General features: G+C 57.6%; 1 protein-coding gene across 19 annotated transcripts in view; it reads left to right on the top strand.

The window, feature by feature from the left end:
- EP400 (E1A binding protein p400) overlaps positions 1-22,538 on the top strand; it is an 80,608-nt gene that overhangs the window by 15,776 nt on the left and 42,294 nt on the right. For 15 of the 19 annotated variants that reach the window (XM_037160963.2, XM_037160965.2, XM_037160960.2 and 12 more), the window contains 16 exons: positions 6,491-6,581; positions 8,141-8,248; positions 8,772-9,154; positions 10,647-10,940; positions 11,662-11,847; positions 12,075-12,215; positions 12,655-12,733; positions 13,362-13,411; positions 13,747-13,804; positions 14,448-14,537; positions 17,471-17,578; positions 18,628-18,818; positions 19,029-19,206; positions 20,806-20,942; positions 21,862-22,031; positions 22,284-22,458. In XM_037160963.2, coding sequence (XP_037016858.2) covers positions 6,491-6,581; positions 8,141-8,248; positions 8,772-9,154; positions 10,647-10,940; positions 11,662-11,847; positions 12,075-12,215; positions 12,655-12,733; positions 13,362-13,411; positions 13,747-13,804; positions 14,448-14,537; positions 17,471-17,578; positions 18,628-18,818; positions 19,029-19,206; positions 20,806-20,942; positions 21,862-22,031; positions 22,284-22,458 — 2,439 coding nt within the window. The remainder of the gene's footprint in view (positions 1-6,490; positions 6,582-8,140; positions 8,249-8,771; positions 9,155-10,646; positions 10,941-11,661; positions 11,848-12,074; positions 12,216-12,654; positions 12,734-13,361; positions 13,412-13,746; positions 13,805-14,447; positions 14,538-17,470; positions 17,579-18,627; positions 18,819-19,028; positions 19,207-20,805; positions 20,943-21,861; positions 22,032-22,283; positions 22,459-22,538) is intronic. The other 4 variants (XM_037160961.2, XM_037160959.2, XM_037160950.2 and 1 more) reach the window with 2 other exon arrangements.

Raw genomic sequence — 22,538 nt, 5'->3', positions numbered from 1 at the left:
CGCCCGCCTGTCCCCGGTGCTCGGGGCTGTGGGCTCGGTTCTCGTGTCACCGTCCTGACACTGATGCAGGGTGTTCAGTTGCGTGGCTCTGAAAACTAATGGTGATGCGTGCGTCTTCATGTATTCATTTGACGTTTGTGTATCTTCTTCGGGGAAGTATCTGTTCCTTTCTTTCACCCATCTTCATCTTTTTAAAGATTTTATTTATTTATTTTTAGAGAGGGGGAAAGGAGGGAGACAGGGAAAGAAACATCAACATGTGGTTGCCTCTTTTGTGCCCCCTGCTGGGGATCTGGCCCACAACCCAGGCGTGTGCCCTGATTGGGAATTGAGCTGGTGACCCTTTGGCTCACAGGCCACACTCAGTCCACTGAGCCCTGCCAGCCAGGGCTTCCACCCATCTTTTTCGTTGCATCATTTGTTTTATTGTGGCACAATAATCTGGATATGATTTTTGTCAGATATAAATTTGCAATTTTTTTGTTTTATGGTTTATCTTTTATACTATTTTTACCGAGCAAGCATTAAGTTTTGATATATGTTTAAATTTTTTTTTTTATGGATTGTGCTTTTGACATCATGTTGAACCACTTTGTCCAACCCAAGGTCATAGATATTTTCTCCTGTATTTTCTTCTAGAAGTGATGTAGATTCACGTTTTACGTTTTGTTCAGTGATTCATTGTGAGTGAAGTTTTCTGTAATGAGTGAACTCACGGTGAGCATGAGTTCATTGAGTTCATTTCTTTGCACATCAGTATCCGGGAGACCCAGCACCACGAAAAAGGACTGTGCTGGACAGGTCAGCACACCAGGTGGCTTTGTGTGTGTGCCAGGGGCCCGTCCACCCGCGTGCACCTGTTTCCAGACCCCCCCTCTGCTCGGCTGCGCCGGTGCCGCTGCCGCGCTGTCCCTGACTGCCGGGGCGGTGCGGTGGGGCTCGGGGTCGGAGCGCGTGCGCTCTTCGACTGTGTCCTTCCGAAATGGTTTTGGTGGCTCTAGTTCCTGACCCTTTTTGACGTCCACACGCCCTCCTGCCAGCGTTTTGACTGGGATGGCACCGAGTCCGCTGACCAGCGTGGCATCTCCCAGCCGGAACGGGGCGCATCTGTCCAGTTGCTGTGGGCCTCTCTGTTCTCCCCCTTCCCCGTGGTGTGGTGTTCAGCTCCAGTCCTGTGTGTGTTTTAGATTCATACTCGGGGACTCTAGTTTTTCTGTGGCATCGTGCTTGGTGCTTACACTTAAAAACTTTACTTGTCCATTGCAGGTATATAGGAGTGCAGTTGATTATTTGAACCTGTGTTCTGCAGCCTTGCTAAACTCATGTATTAGTTTCAGGATCTTTTTTGGTAGGTTTCATGGGCTCTTGCACAGAGAGAATCATGTCTGCAAAGAAAGCAAGACTTACCACGTTTTCCCTATCTGTGTGGTTATTTTCTTATCTTGCTGTATTGCACGGGCAGAGACCAGAGTGGGAGTGGTGGGAACAGACCTCACCTTCTTCCCAGTCTGTGCCAGGAAAGCGTTGCCTCCTTCCCACTGGGCCTGAGGTCAGCGGTAGATTCTGCAGGTTAAGGAACTTCCTTGAATCCCATTATTTATCATGAGCGGGTGTTGAGTGTTGTCAAATGCTGTTTCCGAATCTGTTCCCGTGACCTTGTGATGTTTTTCTACTTGGGTCTGTGAACGTGGTGAGTCATGCGGATTGAGGTTTGTGAGCAGGGAATACATGCGTCTTGAGTGTGACGAGTGCCTGTGGGACCCAGTGGGTTCGGGCCCATTGTGCACAAGGAGCAAGCAGCCTGCCTCCTGCTGGTGGGAAGAACTAATCGGAACCCAGGGCTCAGGGACTCCTCTTGTGAATTTGATACAGTGGAAGAGCTGCTGACTTGGAGGCTGTCAGAGTGTTGACTCCTGGGCACCTCCCCTGGGAGTGTGCAGAGGGGTGCACCACACGGGTGGGCGTGCGGGCCACTCTGGGAGGGATCGGCACTGGGACCCTGGGGCAGTAGACGCGAGGAGGGCCTGCAGGCTGGCAGGGTGTGCAGTCTCCGCGGCGACTCCCTGTCACACTCACCAGAGGGCCGAGAACTACGCTGGGTAGAATCTGGTGCGACAGTGGGATGGGGGTGCCCCTCCACTGCCCCCCGGTGAGTGTGGAGACGTGGTGTGGAGGAGGGGAGCGTGGGCAGACCCTTCGGCCGGCAGGTGCTGTCAGAGCAACTCCCGGGTTTGTGCGCCAGAACTGGAACAGTGATGTTCCGGCAGCATTGTCTGTGGAAGCCCCCCACTGGAAAGAACGAGATGTCCACCGGCGGCGCTGCACACCCACGGCCATGCACCCTCCACGGGAATGCCAGCGGGGTTGCCATTCACAGCTCAGGGCCCTGCGTGAAAGCTGGTCTCCACGGTGCCCTGTGCCACCCCTGGGCTTCCAGAAGACAGGTGCAGAATTTGTCAGGGACAGCTCACCAGGAAGCAGAACCGACCAATGTGGTGTGGAGCTGGCGCCGCAGGTGCGGGCGCTGCAGGACGTGCCCCCAGGCCCGCTGCCTGCTGCGCAGGTTGTTCGCTGAGCCCGGGGATGCCTCCCTGAGTGATCCCTGCAGGGCTGCCGTCTGCAGCTGTGCAGACGAGGCTTCCCACGTCCCCTCAGCGCTTCACTGCGGAAAACTTCCAACAGAGAGAAAGCTGGAGTGTTCAGTGAACACCCACTTCCCCCTAAATCCAGATTAACGTTTCCTGTGCTTTCAAAATTGCATGTCTGTGTTAATATCTTTTGTGTGTAGGATGTGTGTCATAGTGAAAAGTCTTTAGGAGACTAAAAGGAAAACTGAGAAGTGTCCCTGTGAATTGCAGGTTTCCCAAGCAACCCCGAATGGATGTCTCAGGAAATGGGAAATGGGGAGTCTCTCGTAATGGGTTGAAAGGAAGAACACCCTTTGTTTTTTCTATTAGAAAAATCTCAGCATGAGTTTTCTCATTTACAACCTGTTGTAGAATTTTTATATTGACCAATTTATGTGTCCGCATGAAACCCAGAAATCGACCCGGAGGGCTCGGTGTGGGATGCACATGGCCCCTGTCTGCCCCCACAGGCCCCGGAGCGTCTGGCAAGGGCAGCAGAGCTGTGTGTGATGGCCCCCCCAACGTCTGTCTAGGGAGGGGACCACTTGCCGCTTCCGTCAGAGAAAAGGGCCGTTTGGCCTGTGGGTTCACAGCCCTAATGACCACGTTCACAGGCTTTTGTGTCACATGAGTAGGTGCCGGGCGGCGCGGTGCGCTCACACCTGCGCTCACGCAGCACTCCCTGCAGCACCCTGTCTGCACGGCCCACTCACTCGGACTCCCACTCTAGCCGCCCCCAGGGCTCACTGGCACCACTTCCGATTTGAGGTTCTGTCTGCTCCACCTGGTTAACACCCAGGAGCAGCCGCCGTGCGTGGGGAAGTCCGCAGCTGGTGTGCGGCCCGGGGCGTCACTTAGTGACGGCTAACGGTGTCACTTGAAACACGCGAGCGCATCCAGTGTTAGTGGGGTCTTGCCGCACTGTTAGGAGTTCTCCAGAGTTTAAGACCTAGTCTCAGGCTGAGTTTTGTTATTTGCAGTCAATTACAGGATTTTTATCATAAGTTAGTCTGTTGCTAGTTAAGCTCTGGAAGTGAACCGAGAGGATTGCCCTCTTTCTGCTTCCCAGGTTTGAGGGGCATTCTGGAGTGTGGTTACTGTATGCAAAGTAACACTTTTGTTACAGTTATTTAGATCTGAAAAACCTTCCTCATTGGAGATCATTTTTTAATGACTCTGATGTGAGGGAAAATGAACACTCCTAGTTCCGTAGCCCCACCCCAGCCATTGCCCTTCATTCTGACACACGTGCTCATATGTGCTCTAGGTGAAAGTTTGCAGGTATGAAGTGGCGGCACACCTGGTTTCAGTGGACACACTCTCGTCCTGGGAGAAAGTGCTTTCCTCTCTGTTCCCGGGTTTGCCGGGGGTCATCTAGCCTCGAGTCCTGTCCGTCCGTGGCTGTCAGTCCTGGTGAGGGGCTTGGGAAAGGCACCATCTTGCTCTCTCAGTGTGCGCTTTGTCTGCTCGTTCAGATCAGGCAGAAATTCAGCCCCGGTCACTGCCCCTGCAGCTCGGGGGAGCCTGTGTCTTGGGGCAGGGGAGGGTGCTCCCGCCTCTCCCAGGCCTTCCAGTGCTCTTTTCTCTGCGCTGTCCGGACCCCCCAGGAGCCCTGCTGTTCTCGATGGGTAGAGTCTGTTCTGATGTTAACGTGGGCAGCAGCCACAGTCCAGTTCCTGTCCAAGGGCTTCCCTTTTCTCCATGAGAATTTGTTTCTTATTTCAGTTCTGACACGTGACTGGTAGTTAAAATCGTTTGTATTTTAAAGCCCGCAGTAGGTTTCCTGATAAAATCGTCGTGAACGTGGTGTGAGAGAAACTGAAGGTCATGCTGAGAACCGGGCGTGGGAGGCGGTGCAGAGGTGTCAGGAGCAGGGAGTCGGCCTTTCCCCTCCGTGTGTGATGAGAAGTCCAGCGCGTCGGTCTTTTCACCCAGGTCTTCTGTCTTCCAGCACCATGTTGTCGGGCAGGCTTCGCACTCCCTCGGGTTGCTCCCAGCCTGCAGCAAGTAGGGTGATGGTGGCGGTCACTGCGGCCCCCGCCTGGCTCCTTGTGCGTCTCTGTTCGCTGATGAGCAGCAGGGCGTCCCGGTGAGCACGGCCCCAGCGCCCCAGACCCAGGCTCTGTCCCAGCTCACCGGCCTGCACCCCACGCTGCTCCTCAGCCTTCTGGTGCATTTTTTATTTCTGATGTTTTAGTTCTCGGTTCTAGGATTACCGCTGGGTTTCCTGTTTGAACAGTTCATTATTTCTGTCCCTCACGATGATGTATTTTCCTTCTCTCCCAAACATACTCCTTAGAACCCCAGCAAATCCTCACCGCGGTTCCCGGCTCTGGGCGGTCGGCTTGTGCCCCTCAGTGGTTTTCAGAGTGTGGCCTGTGTCTCCTCGTGGCTGTGTTTCGGAGTGCTTTTGACTTGGGCTTCCAGTGCGGTGACTGGCGGCTGCAGGGAGTCTGGGGCGTGTGGACTGCACTTCTCTCACGGCAGCCGCGCGTCTGCACGGGAAGAAGCGCAGCTGTGCTCAGGCCTCGGTGTCTGCAAGGTTCCGGGGCGGTGGCGCTGATGGAGAGAGAGTCCCTTTCCACACTGCTGGCCTCCCGCACCGTCCTGTGCTCGCAGACAGGAGGCTGGGTGTCTGGGCCGAGCTGGTCCCGGGGGCACAGATGGGCCCTCACGCCCCTGGGGCCGGGTTTCTGTTCCTCTGGAGTTGGTGTATCTGGGGTGCATTTGGTCCAGTAGCACACACTTGCCCGTTACTGGGTACAGAGCCCTTCCTCAGTTTCTGTATTTAAAACCTTTTTCTGATTTTATAAGTAACACACGTTCACTGTGAAATGTCTGGGGAACTTAGAAAAGTGCACACACACACAGATGATAAATTCCTTGTAGTTCTTTCCCAAGAGATAACCACTGTTCACATATCATCTGTTTTTCAACTCATTCTTATCCTCTGCCCTTCCTTCCCTCCCTCCCTCCCTCCCTGTCCCCCATCTTCCTTAACTGTAACTGGGTGCTTACTCACCCCTTCAGGCACTCTGAGCCTGTCCCCAGGGGAGGCAGTGGCCCCGCAGCCTGGCTGCGACTGGCTGTGTTGTGTCCCCTCCTCACGCTGCAGGGTCAGCAGCCCCCACATGGAACAGCGACTTCATTAGGCAGTTGCGACTTTTGCATTTAAAATGCCTTACTAAATAGAGTAGTTGTCGTTGAATAAAGAAACGAGCCATTCGCAGCTGTGGGACATCACCCTTGGCGTTTAACGTGCCGCCGCAGGGGTGGTGCAGATGAGGGAGGTGCAGTGCCCCCACGCAGCCCCACCTCGGCCAGTGGCGTCTCGCTCAGACAGTCAGAGTCAGTGACTCAGTGACCCCGCTTCACATGCCGAGTGTGCCCTGCACCTTTTGGAAGATTCAAGTGAATCAGACTTGTTAACTGGGGTTTTAGTGTCATTTTCCTGTAGGAAAACAGTTCCAGTCTTTTTCCTTGTTCAGCTTTTGTGTTGGGGGCGAGCGATGACAGGCGGGGAGGCTGGCCGGGGAGGCGGGGCGGGAGTCTGTCTCAGACTCCTGCCCCTCAGCGTATAGGCCGGCTCCCGCCAGGGGGGCTGTGGGCTCGCACTGCTTTGCAGTCCTTTTAAAACCAGAATGACTGACCTTTTACAAGTCCTTTCTTGTTTCCAGAGGTAAGTTAGAACTTTGAATTATTTACTATGTAGAAATATACATTGCATATGTATATTTAAGTACATTGGTAGATAATTCTTATTAAAATGGAATGAGGTCAGTGGTTGGGGCAGTTGTGGTAGTTTTGTCTGTTGTTGCAATGCACTTAAATGGCCCAAGCCTGATTCTTTCCTTGTTTTTCAGCAGCAAGCCCTCGCGGGGACCCTGGTGGCAGGGGCTGGAAGTGCAGCAGAAACGGACCCCTTTAAGAGGCAGGCGGCAGGGCCCCCGGCAGGTACGTCTCAGACCCAGGAGCCAGTGTGCTCCTCGCTCCTCAGCAGGGCCCGCTGCTCAGGGGCCACAGGCTTCTAGAGTGGGGGGGCTGGGGGGCTGGGGGGCTGAGTCTGATTCGCTTCCACTTTGAACGCTGGCTGTCCTCGGGCTGGTGTTCCTGTGGAGCGGCAGGCGGCGCTGCAGGCCTCGGTGCGCCTCCGGCTCCTCTCGTCATCGTCCCCCCCCCCCCCCAGCGGTGGTGTCAGACCTTCGCCCGCCTTTAGTTCTCTCGGGCTGGTTGTTTTCTTCAAACTACGGACTTAGTACGTTTTATGGGAAATTTTTCGACAGCTCAGAAGGGGTCACTTGACCTACCTCGGGTCTGGCACTTCCTGCCCGTGTCCTGCCACAGAGGCAGCTGCTGGGGACCTCTGTGCGTTTCCACGCTCCATCCACACAAGCTTCGGGACATGGGTCGTTCTTTCCTTTTGCTGTGGCCACACGGGCACTGCTGTCTTTTTTCTCTTTTTTAAGATTTTATTTTATTTTAGAGAGAGGGGAGGGAGGGACGGAGGGAGGAAGAGAGGGACAGAACCAACCATTGATTGGTTGCCTCTCGCACGCCCCCAACTGGAGACCTGGCCTACAACCCAGGCATGTGCCCTGACCAGGAACTGAACCAGCGACCTTTTGGTTTATAGGCCAGTGCTCAATCCGCTGAGCCACACCAGCCAGGGCTACACTGTTGTCTGTCTTTGATACTGACTTACTGGGCCATCTTTTCCACCCACGGGCCTCGTGCTTTTTGATGGCTGCATGGTATCCCATTGTGCAGGTGGTTCCTCCGTTATTCTTCAGACGGTGGTCAGTGTTCACTTGTTTTCACCACCTGTCTCTGTTGTAATCCAAACAGCGTTGAACACTCCCTTACATTTTTCCCACCGTGTGTGTCGGTGGGTGTTAAGGAAAAACTCGGGCAATGAAACTGCCGCGTCAGCAGCTAGCACTTAGCTGCTGGCAGCATTCAGTGGCCCTCCAGGGGCTGGGCCACGGTCCGCTCCCGTCGAGAGCTCCTGCTTCTCGCGTGTTTGGGCCATTTTATTATGACCAGTCTTTCAGCCTTTGTGGATCTGATGGGTGAATGTTAAATCTCTTGCCTCGATATGAGTTAATTTTGAAAAGGTTGCTCAGAACCTCTCCTGTGAATGAACTGCCGCGGCTCCCCCCCTGCCAGCCGGTTTCCCTGCCCACGTCGTCCGTCCGGTCCCGTGCTCTGCATGTCACCGTGGGGGCTCTCTGAGCGCCGAGTAAACCAGCCGTGTGCCCGTCATGTGTGTCGCAAACATTGTCTCTCCGGTTGTCGCTTGTCCTTTGCCTTTTTAAAATGCTTTTCCTTATATTTGCCAATTTTTAATGAAAAGAAGTATTTATCAATTTTATTTTTTATGGCTTCTGGATTTTGGTTCATGCATAGAAAGGCCCCTCCCCCGTTCAAATACTATAAAAACACACATGTTTTTTTCTACAACTTCTGTGGTTTTATTTTACATCAAACTGCACCTTTTCTGAAAATTATTCTAGAGCAGTCTAAGCGACCTCGACTTGAAGTGGGTCACCAAGGGGTAGTTTTCCAGCACCCAGGGGTGAATGCAGGAGTTCCTCTCCAGCAGTTAATGCCGACAGTTCAAGGTAAGACCCAGCGCCAGAACCAGCTCCTGTAGCTCAGAAGGAGAGTGCAGAGAGGCCTAGAACCTGCGGCAGACTAAAGCACGTGCCGTCGAGCTGGCGCGGTTGAAGTGGCTCCTGAAATTGGGGTGTTGAGCCTCAGTTAGTGCAGGATGAAGACCCCCCCCCCGGAGGCTAGTTCTTGTCCCTTTAACGAGCCACTCACAGCCTTGTCCTTGGGCTTCTCTCCAGTCTCCACTCCTGTGTTTGTGTAGTTGCTGCCACGGTAGGGACCCCTGTGGTTACTCGATGCTGTCCTGCTTGGTGCTAACTCGCAAAGGTCCAGCTCCTTCTGTTCTTTTTTATGTGCTCAGTTATAACATTAGATCTGATGTAACTCAGATTCCCCACCAGTGAAACGTCCCATTTGCATGTGCGATGGTTTAGAGGGACAGGTCTGTGACAAGCCCTGGGAGTGATGTCTGGCTCATCGTTGACACTTCCGAGCTCCGGAGTCAGTTCCGGTGGGGCCTTCACTGTCTTGCAGGAGGGATGCCTCCCGCCCCCCAGGCTGCCCAGCTGGCCGGACAGAAGCAAAGCCAGCAGCAGTACGACCCGTCCACCGGACCTCCGGTGCAGAACGCCGCCAGCCTGCACACGCCGCCGCCGCCACTACCTAGCAGGCTGCCCCCGGCTGGCCTCCCAGCTGTGCCCCTGCCGCCTGCGCTGCAGTTCCCGCCACAGCCACCCATGGGGGAGCCACCGACACAGCTGCATATCCCCGCGAAGGCCCAGCAGCCCAACGCCCCCCTCCCCACCCCTGCCGCCGGCCAGCTGCCTGTGCTATCGCAGCCCGCACAGCCAACCCTGCTCAGCCCGGGGCCCGGGAAGGTGCAGATGCAGGCCCCTCTGCCGCCGTCCCAGCCGCAGGTACTCTGGGCCTCGGGCTGTGTAGGATGGGGAGGGCGGGTGGCAGGTGTGACAGGAGGGTGCCTCAGCCAGGGGTGACTGACTCGTACAGGGAGTGAGGTCCGCGGTCACAGTCGTCATCACCGACTCATCAGAGAATCTACACTCAGAGCAGGGAGCCATGCAAAGGGCTTCACGGTCACTGTCCCACTTGACATGCTGACTGTGGCGGGGGGGGGGGGGGCAAGAGTCTGTGTGATTGGGGCAGAGACGAGGCTGGGGGGTGGTGGGGCTGCTCTGAACCGTCTTCTAGGCCTCTGCTCCCCCCCCACCAGGCTCTGTGTTCTGCAGACACATGTCCAGGGGTCGTGTCAGTGAGTGTGCTTGCTGGAGCCACTTCAGAGCCTCCCTTTCCCCTCACTGACAAGGCCTTTCCTGGGCTTTCAGTTCAGCTTCTTTCTGGTTTCTTGAGCCTCATGGCAGAGCTCGATCTTCCAGAACAGTCAGGTGGTGTGGTGAGCACACTATCAGCATTCTCGTATTTCTTATACCTGGCGGCCCTGTGAGGTGGAGTCTATGGTCTCCGTTCACCCGTGGAAAAGCCTGTGGTCATGGTCAGCAAGGCCATGCATCTTGGCCAGTGACTGGAGGCGCTGTGATTGGCTGCCCTGTTCACATAGGTGCACGTCGAAGCTCTGTCCACTTGCTGGAGAGGGCAGGTGCCCAAGGGCAGGAAGGCAGCCATTCTGGGCATCGCTGGCGAGGGCTCTGTGGCCGTGAGTCTTGTGAACGTACGCCGACTTCCAGCGGCACCGAGGCCTCCCTCGGGTCCGCTTTCCTGCCGTGTCGAAGGACCGGCTGTGGAATGCGGTTGTTGAGAGGGCTCTCGCAAGACTGCCCCTCCTCAGCGCGGGGTTGGCAGGCTTCTCTAGGGAAGAGAGAGGGAGCGTCACGGGCCGTAGGCCTCACAGCCGTGTGGTTGCTGAGGCTCTGCCGCCGACCCCAGGAGGAAGAGATTGCTTCACGTGCAGAGACAAGCCACACATGGGAAAGTGCGTGGCCTGGGTTAGGAACCTGCTGCATTTTGCATCTACTGTCCTTGGCCCCCCGGGCTGTGGCAGCACCTGGCCCGCCACACTGTCTGCTGCCCACTTCCTTCCCGAGGGGCTGACCTTCATCTTCAGCAGGGGTGGGGGTCCCACCGCTGTGCCTTGGTCTCTGCCCCACAGACAGGACGCCCGCCTGCAGCCTCCAGCGTGGGAGGCTGCTCGGTGAGGCTCGCCCTGCACGGGAAGGGGCGCAGTGAGCGTCTGGGAATTCGCAGTAAATGTTAGCTGACGCGATGACAGAGCTAAAAAAAGCCCTCAAAGACAAAAGAAAGGCTGGAAAAAGAGAAAGGAAAAGTCTGAGAGGAGGTGGCAGGAGCAAGTGCATGTCTGTGGTGGGGTCTGCGTGCCGTGCGAGGCGGCAGGCCGGCACTCCTCTCACCTGTTGCCTCTTTTCTACCTACCAGATGGTGACGTCCGCGAGACCACCCGCAGACCCCATGCAGCCCTGTACCCGGCCCCCGCCCACCTCCTCCAACTCATCCGTTGCTCCTGGCAGCATCTCGGGCCCAGGACCCTCACCTGCGCGGGCCTCCCCAGTGAGCAGACCCTCCTCAGCAGCCAGCAAGACGCTGTCTCCAGTTGTCTCCCGGTCCCCAGGGGCGGCCGTGTCAGCCCCGGCAAAACCACAGAGCCCAGCTCAGAGTGTGGCCGCGCCCCAGGACGGTTCTCAGGACAAGCTGGCAGAGCAGATGGCACTGGTGAGCAGCTGGCACCTTCCAGCCCGTGACACGCAGCTTCTTTTCTCTCGGGACGCGCAGCTGGCAGCTACTGGCCCAGCAGCGAGCATAGGCAGTGTGATTTGTGGTCGGGTGGCACAGTTGACACCAGTCGTGTGACCTGTGCTGTGGAGGGAGAGTCCTGTGGAGTCTTTCCTGTGCTGAAGGCAGCGGTCTGCGCTGTTGTCATCACAGGCTATGGGTGAGGTACCGGGAGGTGGCGTGTGTCGTAGTCTGGGGGACAGTGCTCAGGGCCCCCATTTTGGTTAAGGTCATGGCCCAGCCAGTGGCTCTTGCTGTTCGTTGGGGGCCTAGGCAGTTACTCTGTTTGATTTCATTAGAGGCATGAAAAGGAACAGCAAAACAGGTGGGCTCGATAAACCCAGCCTGCCCTGTCCCGGTACAGCCAGGAGCATGGGGCCGGCCTTATTTGGTCTCTCTGCCTCCCCAGTGGGTCGAAGCAGATTCCAGGCCTGTGTTCTTTCCCTCATAAGTGTGAGCATGGGCCTTGGCCGTGGCTCTGAGATGGCAGGCTTGTTGCTTCAGCTTCTGAGGTTCCAGACAGTCATCTGCCTGCTCCTTCCGACCTCATGTCTGAGTCTTAACCTTTGCTGCCAAGACTGCCAGGCAGCAGGTCTCACAAGCGTGGGGTCTGCGTTGGGGGTGCAGTGAATGACCACGTGATGCCTGCCCTTCCCTGTAGGAGAACCAGGTCCATCAGCGAATAGCCGAGCTGAGGAAGGACGGCTTGTGGTCCCTGAGGCGGCTGCCAAAGCTGCAGGAGGCCCCGCGCCCCCGCGCACACTGGGACTACCTGTTGGAGGAGATGCAGTGGATGGCCACCGATTTCGCCCAGGAGCGGCGGTGGAAGGTGGCTGCCGCCAAGAAGGTAGGTGAGACGGGGCCTGCGGCCATCAGTCCACTCGAAGGCCCTGGGGTGCCTTGGCTGCGTGTCTCCCCGCCCAGCCTCTGACGGCCTTCAGGGCACACGCGGCTACATCTCACCGAGACGGGCTCGTCCTGGGCTGAGAACACGTTTAAGAAACTCCCGTGCCTTTCTTAGAGTGCGATGTGATACAGACTAACACGGGGAATTCTCCAACTTCTCCTTGCCAGCTTGTCAGGACAGTGGCACGTCATCACGAAGAAAAGAAGCTTCGTGAAGAACGGGGGAAGCGGGAGGAGCAGAACCGGCTGAGGCGCATCGCTGCCTCGACCGCTAGAGAAATAGAGTGTTTCTGGTCCAACATTGAACAGGTGGGTTCGGCGTCTCACCAGGGTCCGGAGGCCCAGGTTGTCGGGGCCGGTGCTGAGGCAGAGCCTACAGCGTCCCCTCGAAGGCTGGGCAGGGTGGGTCCCTCGCCATTGCTGCTTAAAAGGCGGGGCTCCTGCTCTGCTTCTGGCTGCGTGTGGGCTCGCGTGGCTGCTGCCTGTGCTGCGTGTCCACCACTCCTCGGGAGACCCTCCCGTGGCTCCTAGGGGCGGGGGTCAGGTCACAGAGGCAGCTTCTCTTCAGAGTGGTGGCTCCCACTCCCGGTTCCCAAAATTGGACCTTGGCCTCTGATCGGGCCAGGCAGGTGCGGTGAGGTGGTGCATCACTGGGCGCGCCTGGGTGAGTGGGTCCGGTTGGTGTGCGTCTGAGAGCTGCCTTAGCTTCCTCCTGTCATACGCTTCTGTGTTTAACTCCTGCGTTCAGGTCGTGGAAATAAAACTGCAGGTTGAATTGGAAGAGAAGAGGAAGAAGGCCTTGCATTTACAGAGAGTTTCCAGGAAAGGTATGACACTTCCAGACCGGGTTCCACCCCAGCACTGTGCGCCCCGGGCCTGGCGACAGCGGGGCTTCCCCGGAGGCTGTTGGCTCGCGGCCACGTGTGACCCTGTGGTGCCCTCGGTGCCACTACCCTAGCGTGTGGTTTTCTTTCAAGATTTGCTGGTCGAGTTAACTTTGGGCTTGACCAGCTGTGGGGTGCTCTCAGAATTGAGGCCTGAGCCTGTCCCCTTTGGCCAGTCCCTGGGCGGGGACTGAGGCACGTGCCCCGAGGAGCCACTGTGAGTGGCCACTGCACTTTCCTGCAGCACCACACAGTGGCTGCCAGTGGCAAGGGACAGTTGGAGGTGGGCGCGACAACTCCCATTTTACTGGTGAGGAAGCGGAGGTGGAGAGATGGCCACGGCGACATCACCGACCTGTGAGACCAATAGGTCTTGAGCATGGAGCTTCGCCGTTGCCGCTCTGTCCTCTCCGGACCGGAGACATCCCCATGCTGAGGGCTGAGGGCTGCCCTGGGTCACCCGCAGGGGGTGGGACTGGCCGTCTCCTCGGCAGAGACGTCAGACGCCCTGGACGGATGTGAGGGGCGTCCCCACCGTTGTAGTGAAGCGGACCGTGCTTCCTGTTTCTAGGAAAGGACTTGAGGCCCAAGGGACCTGACGCGTTGCCGGAAAGTGCCCTGGTGAGTGCAGACCTGTCCCCGCTGGGTGCACTGGGCAGCAGGGTGAGCCCGTCTGTGTGGAGTCGTCCCTGTTTCTACCTGCAGCCCCGGCAGTGACGGCGTCACTCCCTGTCACCATAGCATCCGCCTGCTCTGGGGGAGAACTGGTTCTCAGTCGTGCCGGGCTCCCGGGCGCTTCCTCCACTGCCAGGGCCTTTCCTGGCACCAGAGGCCTGATGGCGGCACGCTTGTCACAGGCTCCCAGCGCCCTCGGAGGTGCACGTCAGACAGGCACTGCAGCCTGGGGGCTCGCCCGGGCTTGCAGACGGTGTGTGTGCAGGCTCGTTCTGTTTCAGGGCTCGGGACCGCCTGGAAGGAAACGGAGAGCCAGCACGTCCCTCACTGATGACGAAGGTCTGTCCTGCTGCCCTTCGCTGTCCCCTCTGCAGGGCCCTGAACTCATGAGCGGCGAGCCCACTTACGGCGACCGTGACCAGAAGTCGCTGGGGCCGTTGCTGGCTGGGTGCCTCAGGGTGGGGGGCTTTACAGGGAAGACACAGAGTGCTGACTGGTGGAGCAGGGGGAGCCCGGGACTGAGGGTGCGCTCCGTTCCAGGGGGAGGGGCTGGCAGGGGAGAAGGTGTGGCCTACTGGGCAAGGCCTCAGGTGGCGAGGGCTGTGTCCAGGGGATGGATGGCTGTGGATGGTCGAGTTCCGCTGGGAGTGCCGGTGGACTCTTCTGCGCCAAAGACCAGTCTCTCCTGGGAGTGAGGTGCAGGGTGCAGGGCTGAGGCTCCTTCAAGACAGTGGCCAGGACATTGTGGCCGTGGGTGACGGCAGTTTCACCGTGACTACAGACAGCATGCCTGTGCGCTTCTCTGCAGCGGGCTCAGCAGGCAGACGAGTTCCCCGTGCCCCATGTTCTGGTCTCAGTGGGCTCGCCGTCTGCAGACTTAGCCTGGGAAACGAGAAGGCGCAGGGCTGACGCAGGGCTGAGGCTGGTAGTGCTGACGCAGCCCCGGCCTCCGTCTCATGACGCTGGGTGGTCTCCATTGCAGTGGAGGACGAGGAGGAGACCATTGAAGAGGAGGAGGCGAACGAAGGGGCTGTGGACCACCAGACAGAGCTGTCTACTCTGGCCAAGGAAGGTAGGCCTCGGGCGCCCCGCCAGACGCTGTGGCAGGACGCGGTGTCTGCGAGGCAGGGGAGCCGGGGCCTGGGGCTCTGCGTGGTCAGCCGCGATGCTGTGCGTGGGGACAGCGCCAGGTGCCCGTCTCCCGCTGCCCGCACTGCACCGCGACTGCAACCTGGACCTCACGTTGGTCACTCCTGCGGCTCCGTCCCCAGCACCTGCGTCCGTCCCCAGCATCTGCGTCCGTCCCCGAGCACACTGCTCTGTGTGCGTTGTTGGAGCCTCGCACGCGTCCGCCGTGGGTCCACCCGGTCGCCTCTCTGCTCAGCACACCTCTGGGGCCGTGTCCACACCTCTGTGCTGTGTGAGCGTGCCGACGCTCCTGCTGGGCAGTGTCCACGCGCCCACCCGCCGGCCGCAGGTGCTCTGCTGGGCTGGGCTGCGTGCCTGGCCCGCGTGACGAGGCCACACTCTGGGGCGGGGACGGCGTCTCTGTGGGTTTTCCTTCCGCTCTTGACTGGCGTGTTCCTCGCGTGTCTTGGACACGGATTCTGTGTGAGGGGTGTGTGTGTGTGGCAGGGACCTTTCCCCGTTTTCATTCCCTTCGTGGTACCTTTTGATAAGCAGCTGTTCTTAGTTTTAGTGTCGTTGGATTGACTGACCTCATTGATTTAAAAACCTCTTTTTACCCCTGCATCAGGGGCGTCACACTCATCGTCACCGGGGCCACGTCAGACTCGTGGTCGCCTTCAAAGGGCCGGATGCAGTGTTAGGACTAGACATGCAACTACTCCTTGACTAGGGGCAAGGAGCTCTACATTCGGCCCTTAGGAGACAACCAACCTCAAGGCTGACGTGGCCCCTGGTGAGAATGAGTTTGACCGCCCTGCTCTGCATCATGAGAACGTCTGGGTGTCGGCTAAAACTTTTTGTTTTTCTTCTCAGGTGCATGTCTAACTCATCAAGAGTTGTTTTTGTCTGTAGTGTGAAATAAGAGTGTAAATATTTTTCCTTTTTTTTTTTTGCAAATAGATAACCCACTGTCCCAGGGCAGGTGACACACCTATACTTCCCCCGAAAATGTAGTGTCGGCCACTCAGCAGCTGCCCCAAGTGCTGGGCTCAGGGTCACAGAAAACCCGCTGGGAGGTCGGTCGCTCCGTGGTTGAACCCAGTGTCGGGAGGGAGTCACGGACTGTCAGGTGCTCGACCAGCCTGTGCCCCACGTGCCAGTTCCTAGTGGATTTGTTTTCAGCCGTGTTGTATGAGGTAGCGCAGAAGTAGGTGTATGGCTGTCTGTGTGGGAACAGCGCAGTCGTTCATAAATAACGGGAGAATGAACTTCGAGTTTCACATGCTCACAGCTGTAACCCTGCTTCCGCCCCACCCTGCAGCCTTGGAGCTGTGGTGAGGGGCATCTTCTGAAGACTTGTGTTTTTAATCGGTTGCTGGTAAGCACAACGGAAATGCGGTCAGTGTGTGTTTGTTGGTCCTCCGTCCGCAGCCTGCCGAACTCTGTGTTACGAGCTCTGCATCTCCAGAGAGACACAGTTTTCCCTTTGTAGCCCTGCGCCTTGTGACGCTGCTAGCAGTGACATGTGGGCCAAGGTGCTGGGGACAGGGGAGCTTGTTTTCAACTCAGAAGGGCCACTGTCAGTGGACAGGCACACCTTGAGGTGGGAGTCCCGTACTCAGTGCACACCCCACGCTGCCCGTCATCCCCCAGCCGTGGAGTCGCCTGTTTGTGTTCTTGTAGGACTGTCTGACCACAGTGAGCGTTGCCATGGTAACTGCTGCAGCATGGCACCCCCCATGGATCAGGGACATGCAGCAGCCTGGCCTGGGGCTTTAGATCCGTGTCCTCAGCCTCTGCCTGTGTGGCTGCCCCCAGCTGCCGGGCCCGAGGGCCCTCGTGTCCAGGCGGCCTGATGGCCGGTCCGCCCAGAGCGAGCCCCTCCTTCTCAGTTCATGCCCCCTGGCTGTCACCCAGACCAGCCCTGGCCTGTGTGGGAGGGGACCGCACGGGCCATTACCAGGGTGGGCAGTGGCCTTGGGGCAGCTGCCACCACCTGTGGGATGCCCGCTCAGGTGTCCTCGTGCCCCTCGGGGACCTCGGAGCACTTTCTTCAGGCAGATGATGTGCGTTTTTTTTTTTAAGTTAGATTCAAGTCTTTAATGTTCTGATGGAAGTATTTTCTCCCTTATTACGTCTGAACTCGCTTCCGTGGGCTGAGGGTGGTCCCGGTACACTCAGCGCATCACCCGACCCCGACCGCGTCACCTCGTTGCGTCACCATTTTCACGTTCTCCCTGTGGGTCCCCCCCCCCACCTGCCTAGAGGCCCGTGCACAGTTCCCAGCATTTTGCCCCAAAGCAATCGGACACTCCACCAGGTGGGAAGAGCCTTGTGGTGGCCCCACAGGTGCCCGCCACTGCGTCCACCCCCCACTGCACTTCCGCAGCTTCTCAGCCCAGGCTGGCGGCCGTTTGGTTGGGAGCAGATGACGCCTGGGGTGTCGGTTGGGGTTGGGTGTGTCGTGGGTGCCTGTGCTGACGCCTCTCTGGGGTGTAACACTGTGCTGCGTGGTGTCGGACCACGGGCTTCAGTGACAGGTAGCACACAGGTGTGAGTGGGGCTGCGTGTGCAGTGTGTAGACACGAGTCTGGGTCTAGCGTCGGTTACCCCAGGGCACACTCGTGGGGCTGGGAAGTCGGAGGTCAGCGACATTCTAAAGCCCCTCAGCGGCCACAGTGGTGCCCGGGTGGCGACGCCGCTGCCCCTCAGCCTTGTGCGTGGAGAGGCTGCTGTGGTTCCCCCACAGCGCCGAGGTGGGCAGGGGGCTGCTCATGTGACTGGGGACAAATTTGCACCACGTGACCCCCAGAGGCGCTCCAGCCAGCTGGCAGCACTGTGGTGAAGTAACCGCCTTTCTTCCTGCATTTTTTCCAGCCGAGTTACCCCTCATTGATTTGATGAAGTTGTACGAAGGTGCCTTTCTGCCGAATTTCCAGTGGCCCCAGCCTCAACCTGACATTGAGGAGACGAGTGAGGAAGAAGGTCTGTTCTAGTGTCTTCAGAGGGTTCCGCTTTCTTCTTTCTATCGATTAGTTGATTGCTTGATTGATTTTAGAAAGAGCCAGAGAGAGAAACACTGACTTGTGGTTCCTCTGCACATTCACTGGTCGGCTCTTCTGCGTGCCCTGCGACCGGGCTCATCAGGACAGCGCTCTGTCCACCCAGGCCGCCCGGCCAGGCCCGGGGGCTCGGCTTTAAAACAACGCGCTCCCAGAGGGGGGTTCAAACAGAGTGTGAGCACCTCCCTCTCTTTCCGTCTGAGGAAAGGGAAAGTTGGGGATGTGTTTAATGCATAACATCATATCGAACAGCGCTTTGTTAAATTCTGTGCTTTCTGTTTCTGTTCATAAGGTTGGCATAATCCCCAGAACACTTGATCATGTTGTGAACAGTTGATTTTTCTCCAGACTTAGAAACGCCATCATTTTATGGACCTAGATTTTCATCCTGTTACCTCAGGCTGTGTTGTTTGTTGAACACACCAGTTCTAAGGAGTTTTACTTTTATTAGACATTCCTGACACACAGGCTGCACCCAGACTCTTCTCTCCTTGGTGCCTCTCTGCCTGTTGACTGTTAGATGTGCTGCCTGTGAGTGGGGCGGTGGGGGGCTCTCAGGACCCTGGTTGCAAAAGGACTAGGGGGAGGAGCTGGTGGCCCCTTACTTGCCTGGACTTGAGGCTGCTTCTAGTTTGTCCCTTCTTGGTGGTGGAAGGGTGGTCACGAAACCCTTAGGAGCCCGTAAATCTGTTGGTAACACCAGCTCCTGATTGGCACAGAGACGCTTTCCAGGTTGACCCGAGGACTTTTCAGAGTGCTCCCAGGGTTGAATGTTTCGTGAGAGTTTGTACCCATTTATCCAGAGAGTGTTGTTGGGTATACGAAGCAGATTAAATTAAAAAAGTTGGCGTTGAATTTTGTATTTGACGTATTTTGATTCTATTGGTTTACTCTCTTTTTTAAAAAAAAATGTGAAGTGTGCTCACAAAACTGTGAAAGCGGCTGCAAGTCCTGTTTCTCCACTGTTCACAGACGTGGAAGACGGCCCAGCTGACCAGGAGGGCCGCAAGGACGTGGTTCTCATCGACTCGCTGTTCATCATGGACCAGTTCAAAGCCGCAGAGAGAATGAGTGTCGGGAAACCTCACACGAAGGACATCGCGGAAGTGACCGCTGCCGCAGAGGCCATCCTGCCCAAGGGCAGCGCGCGGATCAGCACCGCGGTGAGGCGCCCTGCTGCGGGCTGGGCCGGGGCGGGGGTGCTTCCTGCCTCCAGGCTGCCGGGCAGCAGCGTCGGGCTCTGCTTTCCCGTTCCCCGGAGCCCTTCTCCGTGGCTTCTTAGTAGCCCCTCGTGTGGCTGACTGGACCTGACTTTGCACAAGATGCCCTGGGGTCACTTTGAGACACACTCACTGGCCCGTCTGTCACTGCAGGTGAAGTCGGGGGTCCCATCCCTGCTGTACGGCACACTCAGGGACTACCAGAAAATCGGCCTGGACTGGCTGGCCAAGCTCTACCGGAAGAGTCTCAATGGCATCCTGGCAGATGAGGCCGGGCTGGGGAAAACCGTGCAGGTTATCGCCTTTTTTGCCCACCTCGCGTGTAACGAAGGTGAGTGCTTGTTGGAGCAGCACGTGTTCCTGAGACCGCAGCACAGGCCGGAGTCTGGCCTGTCCTCCCTGTCCCTTTGCTCCAGGCTGAGCCTCAGGACCCAAGGGGGCAGGTTGCACGAACGAGCAAGAGACCCTCTCCCAGTCACACTAGACGGGAGCCCGCCCGGCCGCTTGGCCGCGACTGAGGCTCCGTGACTTCCCGAGTCCTGCTGCTCATCAGCGTGTGGATGGCAGAGTAGGCGGGTGTGAGCCAGCGCCACGGGTGCCGCCCCGGGCTGGTGGGAAGGCACCCCTCGCTGTGACCGGGCGCGCGCCGCCCCTCCAGCCTCTGCATCTGCAGCCGCTTCCCCAACGCCCCTGCCCCAGGGCTGCGGCTTCCCCAGGCTGGCTCGTCCTGCTCCTCGGTGGGCCCTTCTCGTGTGGGCGGTGACATGGTGCCGAGCAGCGATGGCCATCGAGGTGTGGGCTGCAGGCGCTGTCTCCGGGCCTGTCATTCCCATCTTCTTTCTCACTCTGTGCTTTCTGCCCGGCACACAAGTGGAGCTCTGTTGTGTGTGTGTTACTCTGTCGGGTTGGCCAGCAAGTTTGTCTGGCTCTTTCCTGTACGCTGGTTCTGGTAGCACTTAGTTCTTTCAGTTCATTTGAAACAGTTTTGTTGGATTGTATTGTGACAGCTGTCGTATCAGCATGCATTTTTTAAAAAAGTTATCAAAATGGGTGAATGTTTTTATAGTCATTTTAATAGTGAAGATGGAAGAAAATAAGCAACCTTTTTGGCATATTAAGATTTATTTTTTCAAGAAAGGCAAAAATGCAACAAATGCAAAAAAATTGTGCCATGTGAGGAGAAGGTGCAGTGAGCAAGCCAGCGTGTCACGAGTGTCTGTGGAGTTTCAGGCCGGAGCGCTCTCGCTGGGTGCCTCTCCATGGCCGAGCAGACCAGCTGAAGGTGACAGCGATCCAAATCCAGACAGTAATTGAGCCCCGTCAGCACCAGCCCAGGCAGGAGGGAGACGGCTGACAGGCTCAAAGTACCCAGTCAGTCAAGTTGCCGGGGAAGAGGAAAACTGTCTCTTATAGAAAAAACTAAATGGACTTTTGGGCCAACCCAGTAATTGAGAAACCCCAATTTCTTGGAAGAATGAATTGAAATCGGACATTTTGGGGTGGTTTGGGTGCATTGGCTAGAGGTCGGGAGCCGCACGAGAGCCAGCTTGGCACCACAGGGTGTGCCCCGGGCCCTGAGGCCGCGGCTGCTCCTTCTGAGTATTATTCTTTGTAGACGGGGGTTCCTCCCCATCTCACAGGGGTCTGCCGTGTTTCTGAGCAAATACTTCCGTTAGTCAGCTATTGCTCATCCAACCTCTCTTTGCTGAGTGCCTCCTAAGAGTCAGACTTCCCTCCTGGGGCAGCCAGACCTGGGAACGGGGCGGGGCCATCCGATACCCAGGGCCGGGGTGGGCCAGGTGCCTGCGCGCCCTGCTGGGCAGCTCCTTTGGTCCTGCGTGGGGATGTCCGCATGTGACACCTCACTGGTACCTGGACTCAGCAGACGGTGCAGTTGAAGAGCAGGTGCTGCCCCTCCCTCCATCCACAGGCAATTGGGGCCCTCACCTGGTCGTTGTGAGAAGCTGCAACGTCCTCAAGTGGGAGCTGGAGCTGAAGCGCTGGTGTCCTGGGCTCAGAACCCTCCTGTACGTGGGCAGCCACAGAGAGCTCAGAGCAAAGAGACAGGTATTTGATTTTGAACGTGAAACAAAACTGGGCAGGAAACCATCTTAATTTCTGTAGGAGACAGATTTCAAAATGGCAAGACGTGCTTATCGGTGTGTTCACTGTGAGATGCCAGGACTTCAGGTTGTTATAGATCCGCAGCCCTGCACACCCGCCAGCAGAGCCACAGGTGCACGTGGCCTTCTGTCACTTCCCAGAAGATGAGTGTTCCCTTCAGAGCTGGAGCAGGCTCTGGGGGGCCCTGGCCCTTCTTCCTGAGGCCTCCTGGCTCTCAGGCATAAACGAGAGACCGGGTACTGCCCGAGTGCCAGGGTGGCCCTGCAGGGTGTGTGAGGCACATTTGCCACATGGAGTGCGCTTCCGGGAGCCTTTGGACTCTCCTGTTCTCTGCCCAGTAGTTTCTGCCGTGAGATTCACAGTAAAAGGGTTTTACAGACCACATCTTCCAGCGAAGATGAACTCTGGCTCACCCGTAGGCCGTTGCACTGAGTAGCGTTTCGTGACGAAGCGATGCCCTGAGATACGCTTTTTCACTGTCTCTGGTCACTCGTTCCTGTTGGGAGGCTGTGACGCAGTCAGTGCAGCGCAGACCCGCGCCTCCCGCGTGCTCCGCCTCGCCCGGGTCGAGCCCCGGGCAGCTGGCCGCCCTGCACGACACTCCCTGTCTCTCTGTTTTCCGCAGACAGCTGCTCGTGCCTGAGCGGCCACTGAACCCATCCACACAAGTGCTCTAGGTCCCCGGAGGAAAGGGTCATGAGAACACACTCTCGGCCCTTTTCTGTGCAGAAATAGCAAGTGATCAAGAAGAGCGAGGGAGGTGACCGTGGGTGGGGACAGGTGAACGCAGACAGTGGGCCCTGGTCACTGCCTGAGAGGCAGGGGCAGGGAGACAGGCGGGGCCTGGTTTCGTGTTCCCCAGGGATGGACGGAGCCCAACAGCTTCCATGTCTGCATCACGTCCTACAAGCAGTTCTTCCGGGGCTACGCGGCCTTCACGCGGTTGCGCTGGCGGTGCCTGGTCATCGATGAGATGCAGCGTGTGAAGGGCCTGAGCGAGCGGCACTGGGAAGCCGTGTTCACCCTGCAGAGGTCTGACTGCTGGCCACTCATTGGGTTCCGGGTTGTTGAGGGCAGGTTCATTTGCAGGCATACATGGCGTTGCCTGTGTCCTTGGTCACAGTGCGTCCCGCTGAGTACACCCTCAGAGTGTTCATTTAGTTCAGCCCATGTTTTTAAAGCCCCCGGACGCAGAGTTGCCCATAAAATTGCCAAGCCCCTTAAGTACTTCCGATGCAGCTTTGCACACTGGGGCTTCAGACGCGGTCTCTGGTTTGTGCGCAGCCAGCAGCGCCTGCTCCTGATCGACGCGCCCCTGCACAACACCTTCCTGGAGCTGTGGACCGTGGTGCACTTCCTCGTGCCAGGCCTCTCCCGGCCCTACCTGCACCTCCCGCTGAAGGCCCCGAACGAGGAGAACCAGGACTACTACCACAAGGTGGTCATACGCTTGCACAGGGTACGTGCGGCTCCGTGCATGGGGCCCCAGTGGGCCACGAGGTGGCCCCCACCTGGAGGTGCAGGGGCTCACGGAGGGTG

Source organism: Artibeus jamaicensis, unplaced genomic scaffold, assembly GCF_021234435.1.
Source record: "Artibeus jamaicensis isolate MK-2021 breed Jamaican fruit bat unplaced genomic scaffold, CSHL_Jam_final contig_525, whole genome shotgun sequence".
Classification (NCBI taxonomy): domain Eukaryota; kingdom Metazoa; phylum Chordata; class Mammalia; order Chiroptera; family Phyllostomidae; genus Artibeus; species Artibeus jamaicensis.
This window is presented reverse-complemented; position numbering and strand designations above follow the sequence as displayed.